General features: G+C 39.9%; 1 protein-coding gene across 2 annotated transcripts in view; it reads left to right on the top strand.

Annotated features, from left to right (window-relative positions):
• The window catches only part of TMEM245 (transmembrane protein 245), an 80,123-nt gene that overhangs the window by 45,915 nt on the left and 21,763 nt on the right, over positions 1-12,445 (top strand). For both annotated transcript variants that reach the window (XM_031450157.2, XM_031450156.2), the window contains 3 exons: positions 1,576-1,707; positions 5,184-5,306; positions 5,437-5,582. In XM_031450157.2, coding sequence (XP_031306017.2) covers positions 1,576-1,707; positions 5,184-5,306; positions 5,437-5,582 — 401 coding nt within the window. The remainder of the gene's footprint in view (positions 1-1,575; positions 1,708-5,183; positions 5,307-5,436; positions 5,583-12,445) is intronic.

The raw sequence follows: 12,445 nt of genomic DNA, 5'->3' as shown, positions 1-12,445 counted from the left end.
GAAATCTGGTTTATCTTTCACACTGACACTAGTAGCACATCTCAGTTTTTGGACTAGCCCGCATTTTGGGTGCTCCATAGCCACGTGTGGGCAGTGGCTAGTTTGGGCCAGTATGGCTCTAGACATGAAGAATTTTTCTCTTTGAGGAAGTGAAAATGGATCCAGAAGTTTAGAGATCTTTATTTTAAATCAGCCTTTAATGCTGAAGCGCTCTTACTTCAGAATTTATCGCAAAAAATGGTATCATTTTTCAGTAAATATAAAAATGACTGTTTGGTAGCAGCTGGTTATGCTGGGCCATCCTGTACAGTGGGCTAGCAGGGCCCGTGGGCCATCGGGAGCGCTGCTGTGGAAGATGCCTGTCCGGTGGGAAAGGAGGTAGAGAGTGGGGCAGAGCTGGTGGTTGCTTTTTCTCAGGGTTGAGCTAAAGAGAGGAGGAACATAAATAAACCTCTTAACTTAGGACAGGGAGAAGGGGCTAGATTTTAAATTTGAATTTGTTGCTTAGTGACCTGTCTGGCATTGTGTACTCTTGCTCCAGGAGGAGTTGAAAAAACAGTCATAGTTTTTATGGGTTTGAAAAACTGGGAGTTAAAACGAACTGGGGGATCTCTGGATGGATGTCTGCTGAATAACCAGACGATTAGAAAGGTTGTATCTGTTTCTTCCCCGCTGGCTCTGGGGCTTCTGCTTACGAACAGCTTTTACTGTCCCTCGCCCGCTTTGAGCTTCATTTATAGTTCAGGGAGGTCAGTGTTTTAAAAGTATAGGTTTGTAAGTGGGTAAATGTACTGCTTTCTTTTACTAAGACCTAATGTAAACGTCTTTTACTAGGTTGTAATGTCTAATGTCCTCATTGCATAATGAAGATTGACATCACTGTGCTGTTTGAAAAAGTGCAAGAATGGAAGCACATCTGAAATGTTAAGAGTCCACTTCTGTCTCTAAATTTTAACCTTACCAGTCACTTGCTTATATATAGCTCTTTCAAACCTGATATTCCTGCGTTTCTGCCAGTGTAATTCTCTTCCAGGTAGATGAGTTAGATTCCCCCTGCCCCTTGTTTTTCTTATTCTGTTTTCCCCTGGTTTGAGATATGATTGACACATAACATTGTATGGGTTTTAGGTGTGTTTATTCATATTCTTACCTCCCCCTGTTGTCTTTAACTTATATGGAATATTAATAAGGGAGATGAGGAAAGGAGGTAAAAAGCAAAAATGAGAGATTAAGAGAAATATTAGAGGGACTAAAGCGGGGGGAGATGAAAGTATATGCTGTGTTTGTGTATAGTTGAATATACTGACTAATAAAAGTGTGTTCATGAATATACTTAGGAGAGAAGCACTTAAGCTAGGCTGCGACAACAGTAGCTAGAATGTAAACAGAAAAATACTGTATTTCGAGTCTTCAGGTGGAGTTCTCAGTTTATTTCTTAAATAATGTGAAGTTTTTCACCTTTGTGTATTTACTAAAGTGCTCAAGTGGACCTAAAACAAAATAGGCTATTTATATCTTCTGTTCTTTAGGTTAAGATGGAGATTTCACGTCTGCCCTTTTTTTTCCTTTCCTTAGAATGTAACACATTCTGGAAGGCACAAAGGACACAAGATGCATATAAGTCGTCAGAATAGCTGGCTGGGAGACATTCTTGACTGGCAGGATATTGCTTCCTTTGTTCACGAGAACATTGAGACATTTCTTTCGGTAAGAAATAGTATTTATAGTTAAACTGGACTTAGAAATAAGAACGGAAACTCTAATTCCCCGTTTTCTTCACACATTTCAAGGCCTCGCGGTATCCTCTTCTTAATGCCATGACATTTACAGTTTTTGTAATTCTGAATGCACAAGAAAGATGTCCAAAAGCCACAGGCCTCAACTGCAGCTCCCCGATGCCACCTCTGTGTAGAAGAGCGACCAAGGGATGCTGACTCAGGAAGCATAATGCAATGCTATGGCTCTCCGGTTCTGAGATGGCATCCTTGTCCCCTAGGCTGACCAGAATGTCCCCAGTGGACCGCTAGAGAGGGGGCAGCCTTTCTGGTGGGCAAAGCCCTTTGGCAGATGGAAATACAATTCTGGTTACATTAGAGAGAGTGAATGTTTAAAGCCTTAGTTTATCATTGCCCCTCTTGACCTCCCCTCATGCACCATCCACCTCTGCCTTGTTTTCCAGAGGATCGAAGGCAGTGAGGAACAGCTGGCGGTGCTGTCAGGTTTCAACGACCATTCTTCATTCCCTAGCATACTTTGTTGTGAGCTGTCTCACCCTGTGGCTTTTCACAGAGATGAGAAGACTTCTCTTGTGAATAAGCTTGTGACTCTCATCATGTTAATAAAAGTGGAGGTTTGCAATGCTAGATATTTTTCAATTTAAATTTTTATCAAAATAATAGATGACCATAACTGAAGTCAAAAAAGCTTTAAGATTTTTAATAAAAAAAAAAAAAAAAAACAGTGCTCCTGCTCTGTGCTTCCTCACTTCAGTCTTCTCCAGAGAGAGCGCTCAGTTCTTGTCGCTTTTGCTGTGTATTTACCTCTGCATTTCTAAAATAATGTTTATGCTGCTTTTTCTTGATTCTGTAATTTGAAATACTGTCTTTTGGCTTCCTGATATGGAAGGATGAAGATACAAGTGCTTGCTTACAGCTCCCTTGAGGTTTTTTTTTTTTTTTTACAACTCCTTTGGTCCCTGGCTTCATCCCTGCACTCACATTTTTCCATCTTCCTATTCACCTTACATGGCTATAATAGTTTGAAATTAAATCTAGAAATTCATATCCTTTAATTCTAAGAATTTTATGTTTTTGATAATCCCTTCCTTCTGTTTTCTCTAGTCCAGTGGTTCTGAAAGTTTTTGGTCTGAGAACTCCAAAGAGCTTTTGCTTATGTGGATTCTATTGATGTTTATGGTATTAGCAGTTAAAACTGAGAACTTTAAAAGTATTTATCAACTCACTAAAAATAAAGTTACATGTTAACATAAAGAACATGCTTTTTGTGTTACATTCCAAAACAAAAATGATTTAGTGAAAAGAGTGGCTTTCTTTACATTTTTGTAAATCTGTTTCATGTCTGGATTCTCATGTTTGTTTCTGTATTCAGTCTGCTGGAATATGTTGTATCGGTTGAAGTATATGAAGAAAATCTAGCCTTACATAGATACGTAGTTGGAAAAGAGGTAGTTTTTTTTAACAACCTTTTCAGATCATTGAGGCTGTTCTTCCGTGATACTGTGTCAAAACTCAACAAATAATGTTTCTTAAAGCTTAGTAGCAGTGTGGAATTTGAAACCATGTTGATGAACTTCTTCCATTCTTATATAAAGGTCCATCGATCTGTCTTGGCTAGGAATGGATCTATTACCCTTACATGCTTTTTTTTTTTTTATGCACTGGTCATCTGGAATATTGGTTCACTAATTTCTATATATTCTAAATATTGACACATTTTGTTATATAGTATTTAAAAAACTGCATTCTTTAATATCACCATCTATCTCATTGGAAAAAAATTTTAAGAAACTGTTAAGGTCAGCTCTTGATTGAATTTTTTATTTTTTTGCGATCATACTTGTAATAGCCAACATCTCTTTCTTATTTTCTGAACCTTTCTTCCTAATCCCTTTGAGTACAGAGAAAAATTACTTGATTATCGTTGGCAACTACCAGTCTGCTATTAACATTCAACTAATTTCTTAAGAATTAGCACAGGGTATTTCCTATCAGTATGACCCATAAACTATTTAAAAATTATTTTGATAAAAATTCCAAAATGACTGAATTCCCCAGAAGAATGCTTTTCAAAAATCATAAATAAGGGCATTGTTGGTTTGTTTCTTGGAATCAGTGGCATTATTCATTCAATCTTTATCCCACAAGGTCAAACAGTCAGTTATGCATATTTTTGTAGGCATCGTGAAGCATTTTCAAGATTTTATGTAAGGGGTTATTGTAAATGAAACCAGCCTGCCAAAGTCTTCTTATGAAGGCCAAGTTGAGGTTTGTAAGAAGTACCGAGGACAACACAATATGCTTTTATAAGTGGTACATTTGAGGTAGGAAAGGAATGGCTAGGCCTTTCATGGAGCAGATGGTATAACTTGAACAAATGACAGAAAACAGAACTTCTCTTTTGGAAAGGGCACCAAAATAACGTTGGGAGTTCTGGTCCCCGCTGTAGTTCCACTTAATAGCTTCATGTCCTTGGGCAAGTTTAAAAAAAAAAAAAAACTTTGAGCTTCAGTTTGTTTATCTGTATAATAAAGATGAAATCCTCTGCATTGCTTTCCTCCCCGCATTGCTGTGAGGTTTATGGGACCATTTTGAAAACTGTAATGGAAGGTGTTTTTCTGATTCTCTTGCTTCCACGCTTTTCATTGAGAGGAAGGACAGTCCTCTTGGGAAGAACAGAACAGACATTATCTGTGGGAACTTAAGTTCATGAAGAGATAGGAAATGAAAACATGCAGGTATGCTATAGGTGTTACACATCTCGTGTTAGAAATGTTTCACATACATTAATATCTGGGTCTGGTGAATTTGCAGGTAGATCAGATGAACTCAGTAGGGCTTGCTATAGGGTCATTATCTGAGGAAAGGTTTTCAGCTGCAGAGCTCTGATCCCTTCTGTTTATTTCTTTTATTGTGATTTTAGTGAAGTCCTTGAAGTGATGCTTTTGTGTTTGTGGAAGATTCTGAGTAGGAGGTGGCAAGGGGGGGGAGGCAGCTAACGAGGCAAATGCTAGAATTTCACGGCCTGCACTTGTGATCTCACAAGCCAGATACAAGCTCAGGTTACCTTCTGGCATATTCTCCTGTAGGTACTTTTTTCTATACTTGCCGTTTTCACATAGTAATAATCACGCTGTCTATAAAATTTTTGTTTCCTGTTTTTTAAACTTAGCGTTATATCATAAAATTTTTTTCTTTGTTATAATAGAGATGTTTTTAATGGCTGCCTGATATTATTTGTAGTAGATTCACTGTAATTTACTTACCCATTTTTCTTACTAATCAACATTCAAATGTTTTTAGATGATTTGTTTTCCATTTAAAATAAAATGAATTCTTGTCATTCCAGTTTATGGTACTGAAACCCTGCGTGAAAAGCAGGCAGGTAGCTGTAGAAACTCCTTTCCTGAGGACTAGTTCTGATGCTCCGCTTTCCCCCTTCGTTAGATCTTAGAGTCTCTGTGGATTGTTATGAGCCGGAACGTGAGCCTGCTCTTCACCACGGTCACCACGCTCCTGACCATCCTCTTCTACAGCGGGACCGCCCTTCTCAACTTTGTGCTGTCCCTGGTACGTACGCACAGATAAGACGTGTCACACCTCCTTCCGCGCAGTAAAGCGTATTCTTGGTTCCACCTGTGTTTCCTTCCTATAGTTTCCAAATGTGATTTTTTAGGAGATACTGTCCTTTGTTTTGCAGATAATTTTCCTGACCACCCTATTTTATCTGTTAAGTTCCAGTGATGAGTACTACAAGCCAGTGAAGTGGGTGATCAGCCTGACACCATTATCTCAGCCAGGTCCTTCTTCTAATATTATTGGCCAGTCTGTGGAAGAAGCTATCAGGTAGGGATAAGATTTACGCTGTTCTTACTTGCTTCAGAAACTGCCTTCCATGAGACACCCATTTTTCTGTCTTAAGCCTTCCTGGTAACATTTAGTGCTCAACTAGTGGCAGACATTGGTATTTTCAAAATTATTTTTAACTTCTTTGAGAGGACAGTGTGAGCAATGCAAATGTTGATAAGAAAAACATTCAAAACAGTCTCAGTGTCCTGCTCTCAAGCTTGTGTCGTATAGAATGGCCTGTCCTTGTCAGCTGCCCACCCACACGCTCTTGCTCCAGCTCCTAATCATCACATGGTTTACTCGGGAAAAGCCCCTCATGCACCACGCACGCACCTCCCCTTCCCCCAGAACCCTCCTTACATTCTCAGGAATTCTAGCTTTGCTCAGGGGGAGAATAGCTGGCTTCCCTGTTTCTTCCTCTCTCCCTCTGCAGCCGGGCTATGCCCTCTGTGAGGGGTAGTTTGGATACTAGAAAGGCAAGTTTTTTGGTTATCTCCAGGTCGTAGGATCTGTGTGCATTGCAGGTTCGTGTCTTCTGGGGTCCGTGTGTTTCAGGCTTCCCCTTCTTCTTTTTCCTCTCCATCATCTCAGGTAGGGGGAGGCCTTTTACAGCCCTGTCTCAGCTCCTTCCCCAACCCTTGTCCCTCATTGCTCTTAACTCATTAGTGAGGCTCTACGACATTTTTCCTTGTTATGAACAGCTACTCAAATTAAATCCTCATGTTATCCAGTAGTGCTCCTTTTTCTAACAAGTTGTTAGGCAGTCTAAAGCTTCTATGGAATAGTGAACTTATGGCTGACATTTCTGTTGCCACATACTTTTAAGAAAATGGTAATTGCTTGGAACTAGTCTTCACAGAAATCTTGATTTGACCTGATACTTCTGTCTCACTGATTCTGCCTTATTTTTCCACTGTGTTCATGTAACAGCTAGTGAGGGATACCACCTTGATCTTTAGAAAATCCTTGGTTACATTCAAATAGCATGCATGCACCTAAGCTGTATTTTCTCTGAAGTCTTGCTGGGTTTTCTCCCTTTTTCCTACTAACCTCTATTGGATAGCAAGTGGGATTTAAAAAAAAAAAAAAAAAGCAAGCTCTTAGCCCCTGTGTTGCTCTTAGGTGTCCACGTGGGGCCATACGTAAAGATTCCACTTTTGGCAGGATATTATCTAATGTAACAGCTTTCAGGGTGAAGTTACCTTCAGGGAAGATGCTTGCTGGCTTTACTATCCCTTCTAAGCCTGTGTGACCTTTCGTTATCATCTTTATTAATCTAGCACTAGATTCGTTTATCTAAGGGACATCTGTCTGACTCAAAAAGGATTATGCACATGCTTTACCAAAAAGGAAAAATAACTTTCTATCTTCCCAATAGGATAAACTATTGAATAAACATATCACAGGCTGCTGTAATCCTCCAGTCAGTGTTACTTAAGCAAAGTCTTATTACAGAAAAATATCTTCCTTCTCCATAAAGAAATTCAAGAAAGACACTTAATTTTCCTGAAGTAACCTTTATTAGCACTGCTGACCATCCTCTAAATGTCTGTCGTTGAGTCATCTTTTTTTTCATACCAAATAGGTTTGTTTTAAACCTTATTTTTTAATGTTGTGGTTGCTTGGAATTGGAAAGCAGAGCTGTGATTTGCACCGAGGTCCAGCTGATTGAGAGCACACATCCTTCTGGTATACCAAGATGCCTTCTTCCAGGAGGAGCTGGTTGGGGCAGAAAATGTTGAATCAAATTTGTAGAACTGTTGAGACTATTCAAACGGACACATGAAGTAGGCAACTAAAAGTTTAAGTCTTGGGTTCAGGAGGGAATTTGATGCTAGAGTGCAGTCATCTACAGAGAGGTGAGGAAATAGATTTTTTTTTGTAAATTTGCCTTATCTCCTTGGGATTGTGCACACTAATGATGTGCTGTAACAGTAGTCCATGTCTTGGTTCCACGGTATACTTGTACAAAACTATTCATTTTACCATCTTATTTTCAATACAGAAAAAAAATTAACAACCCTGAATACCAGAACTATAATCCTAATTGTTCTCAAAACCGATAGCTTTTTGTGAGTCTGAAAAATATGGTACAGACTAGATAACTTGACATAGACTGGGCCATTTTTCTAACCACAGCTATATCAAGTTTTATAAATCATAGATCATAATTCAAGATGATTTTTAGCAGTCTAAGTGCTTTTTTATCTATTTCTTTACTGACTCAAACTCCAGACTTAAAATATATAGTTTTTCATAGACGCCTCTGAAGAATATTCTCATATATATAAGATAACAGTGAGTTTTAGTTCTGTGAGCTCTTTCTTGTCAGTCTTTTCATTCTGAAGGATTGTGTTCAAGATGGACTATTTCTTCACAGAGAAAGATTTTAAGAGGAAAAATATTATACAAATGACCGTGAAAGTATTATTGTAATGTCCTGAGAGTTCAGTGTAGGCTGTAAACTGTCGGTGACGTCAGATTTTATATCAGTCATTAGTCATCAGTGTTGCAGTTAAGTGGAAATTATTAAACTGATTTATATGATCCGTTAATAAGTTAAAAGTCGACTGGAAATTGAGAGTTAACTGCATGTCCAGACAGTGAAAGTGTCTTTGTTCTTCAAGCTTTGCCTTCTGAAGTATGTGGCTACTTGATAATCAGTGTCTCATTGAATTTCTGGACCTTAGTTGTTACTCTCCATTCTGAATAAGTATTCTTCTAAACTGAATACATTTGTGACTGGGTTTTCATTTCATGAACTTTTGAGTTAGTGGCATGCTTCCCTTACCCGCAAACCATGTTCCTTCCCTTAGAGCATGTTGTGTCCCGAATGTTTGCATCACACCCTTCTTCCCCGATGCTCCATTCTGCTTGCTCTGGTGGAGATATTGCACATTACTAAGTTGCATGTTGTCACGGCCTCAGTGCAATTTAGTGTGTGTGATATTTTCACATGAGTGCATGCACACGGCTATGGCTCTTGTTTGTGGAATTACAGCTTTTCAGGGTCGGAGGGTGGGAGTCCTGCTGATGAATTAGATGGGAGAATGGATGTACCGTGAGATTTTTCATTTGGAAAATGAACAGGCTTCCCACCTCTCCCCACAGTTTTGCAGAATTAAAAGTATTTGGGTTAAAATAAGTCAATGCTGATCATTTAGTAAATCAGTGTTTCCAGTTTTTACTTTGAGCGAGTTAAATATTCTTTGGGAAGAAGTTCTTAACGAATTTAAGGTTATAAACATCATTTGTTAAAGTTAAAATGAATAAGGAAGATTTTAAAGCTGTAAGAAAGTATGTTTTCATTTATTTGAAGAGATATCTCTGCTAACACAGAAATTGAGAGGCAGAATCTCTTATGCATATTTGGGAGAACTAAATTAAAATAGATTTAAATAATAAATTAGCTAGAGTTCTTAAATAATAACCAAGTTAGTAAATATAATACACTTTTCACCTACTTGATTAAAGGTTAATCTAATAAACCTAAACCTTTGCTTCGAGTTTCCAAGGGAAATGACCTTAAAACTTTTTGTCTTACATTTAGTTTCTCATTGTGGCACTTTAAAAATCGCTTAATTCATTTTAATAGGCTTATAATAGAATTAGTGCTGAGATACAAATGTTTGTTCTTTGCCTAGTTGAAAAAGGCTCTTGTTGATTTTTTTAGTTAGCATTCAAGTAAGTGTCCATGATCGGTAGGCGTTGTCAAAGATCTAAAACCATGCATTAATTCTGTAAAAATATTGAATTAATATTTACTACTGTCAAGGACACCACATGACTTAATATGATGCCACTGTCGTACGCTTGTGTGTGTGACTCACTGTTACTTCCAGTGGGGACAGGAGGGTTCCGTGGAAGCCTCAGCTCCTTGTGCCCCTCAGCAGAATGCTGTATCTGCCTGCACAGTGTGGCCATTCCCCTCTGGAATGGGAAATGCAGTGTCAACCAGGTTTCTGTACATTTTACTGTGGGGCTGGGTCCCTGGAGTGGCTGGTGAGTTGGGAAAGGGAGGGAGATGTAACTTCTCAGGAAAGGTTAGGTAGTAGTAATGCAGGGAGCTGGCGGATCCTAGTCCTGATGGGTCATTTTATGTGCTGTGTCTCCGGAGCTGGCCTGCCCTCTCCAGCAGCCCACCCTCCACCTGAGGTGCAGCACGCTGCAGTGAGGGTTCAACTCCTGTTGTTCCACGTCAGTAATAATCACTGTTGTTCCCTGGGAAGTGATGGTCTCATAGTCGTCTTATTTGACCTTTAGAAGGAAGAGAGGGCAGAACCAGTGTAAGGAAATGTGGGAGTAGGCACAGTTTGCTTGTGGACTCTTTACTCTCCTCTTCTTTCTTTGTCTTTAGACTGTGCTTCCTACTTGTTTGCAGTCTAGGGTCCTGTGTACCCTGAAGGCACAGAGCTTCTCGACTTTGGTTTATCATCCCCCTCACCCCTTGCTTCAAAGCTGATTCCATTAAAAGCAGGTCATCTGATCAAATCCTGAGCTGTCTGGATAGTTGTCTCTCACTCAGTTTGGAAGAGTAACACAAACACTCTTTTGATCAGAAATGAGAGAGGGCTGAAAGCTGAGGTAAAAATTAGGAAACTTGTGAAAAAAGTGACACCTTCATCTTAGAGTTTATAAAGGATAATGACAGAGGACTAGTTACGAATTAAAATCCTAACCAGCCATTTGAATTCAGTTCAGGCCTCTTGTACAAAGGAGTTTCATATATAGTTGTGTAAATGAGGCATGGACACACACACCTGTAAGTGTCATGTAGTATGAATATACAGTAGTGTTTATCAGGGAACAACTTAGACAAAAGGCTGATTGTGAATAAAACTCCCAAGTTCATCCACAGAGAGGTTTGCTTAGGTGATGCCTGACTGGATGGGATGCACCGTGGCCTGCCTTGCAGTCGAGGGGAGCCCTGTCGTGTAAGGGTCCACGTGCAGCACGGGGTGGGGGAGCATCTAAAGGACTGTCTCTGAGTGAGGACGCGGCCTTGTTAGAAAAGGGGGAGCCTCCAGCTCAGGGGCTGGTGTCAGTCTCGTCACTGTGCTAAATCAGGCCTGCTGAGTCGGTTGACCGAGCTGCCAAAAGAGGGGAGGAAAGGAGCTTCCTGAGCCTTCTGAATTTGATTCTCTTCAATTGCTGAGTGCTGGGAAAGCCTGGAGATGTAGGCAGAGAACACCTGTCAGTAATCTTTAAAAGAGTCACCAAAAAAGGTCCTAGAAGACAGAGCACAGGCAGATATTCTTCTGTTCAGAAGAGAGAATTGAGGTGGAGTGTGGAGGAAGACTGTATGTTAACATTCATTTTAGACTGGTGAACTTGATACAGGTTGGTCTTCTGTAAATTTCTACAGTTGGTGCTTGATCATATGGTTATGAGCAGTTACAAAGGGAAGGGTGATTCCTGACAGCACCCAGCACAAGTCATACACTTCCACCTTTAGAAAATGCCACTCAGTGCTTTTGTGATTTTTATAAGAGGTTTGATGAAGTGTAGGTAATGTCTTTGACGGCAAGACAGGAAAAATGCTCGCTGAATCTGAGTATCCAAAAAGTGTACGTTTACGGTTGATATCAATGAGCAAATCGAATGAGAGGATGCTCTTTCGTTGGTATTATTGTGAGGAATATTCTTGCACTGATTAAGCTAATGATTTCTGGTAACCTGTTCAAACTGTATTGTGCACACCATTAGTTATGTGCCAGAAGGGGTTTTATTTGATTGCAAGAGTGACTTACTCCTAGCGGTCTCTGAATTTTAGGTTCCAAAGAACCTGAGATGAATGATTATATAGTCAGAATTTTGGATGATTACTCATATAGCCTGATCAGTAATTTACAATTTAAAACAAGTGACACAAAACTTTGTGGTGTGTTACTTGCATTCTCAGCATTGCCATACCCTGCACTTCTTGAGCACAAAGCACAATATGGTCCCAAAAACGGGAAGGAGAAAAGAGAAACTCACTGTGTGTGTTATTTTTAGCCTTACTACAATACTGATTGGTAACCATGACATGGTTATAGCATCCTCTTAACTGAGTGCTTACTGTGCACTAGGCACTAAGCTTAGCACTTTGATTGCATTATTAATCTCTGTAAAAACACTATGAGGTGAATGCCATTATCGCTGTTTTACAGTTGAGGAAAGTGATACTCAGAGACATTTTATGGTTTTCAAGATCTCGTCGCCAGTAAGTGACAGACTGGAATTCCAGAGCCCTTGACGACAAAGCCAGAACTATTTCAGGTCGTGTGGCTCCCTGTTTCCCTGTTATTTCTGCTGAATCCACGTCCTTCTAGTTCTCCTTCCTTAATCGTTCTGCTTCATTTACTGCATTCTTTTGTCCTTCCTCACTGCTGAGTCTTTAGTTCCCGCTGTTCTCTCTCTCAGTAGTCTCCCAGCTACTGGGCCTTTGGCCTCCAGTCTCATTCCTGCTTTCAGTCCCTCCTCTACCCTAACATTTGCTAAGTATCCACTGTGCCGGGCACCGAGTTACATGCTTTGCATTTATTATTTCATTGATTCTCTGTTAGGACCCCTTACTCATCCAGAAAAGAGACCTCTGGTGAGATATCAAGTAAATTTGTAAAACTGAGAGTGTTTTCAGTTAAAAAAAAAGTCAAAATGAGTGCCTGCGTTATTCCAGGTGAAAAGGCAGGAACGACCCCTTAAAATTGTTGGGTCTGTCTCTGGTGAATTAACTGCAGTCCAGGCACCCAACTCACTGAAGGCCAGAGTGGAGCACAGGAGTTCTCCGTGTCGTTACGCCAACAGGGATAGGTGCACACACTGTGAGCACGCACTGTCTCGTCTCATCTCTCACCCTGCATTGCCCACCGTCCCCA

Source organism: Camelus dromedarius, chromosome 10 (genome assembly GCF_036321535.1).
Source record: "Camelus dromedarius isolate mCamDro1 chromosome 10, mCamDro1.pat, whole genome shotgun sequence".
Lineage (NCBI taxonomy): Eukaryota > Metazoa > Chordata > Mammalia > Artiodactyla > Camelidae > Camelus > Camelus dromedarius.
The sequence above is the reverse complement of the archived record's forward strand: the minus strand, read 5'-3'. Positions and strand labels throughout refer to the sequence as shown.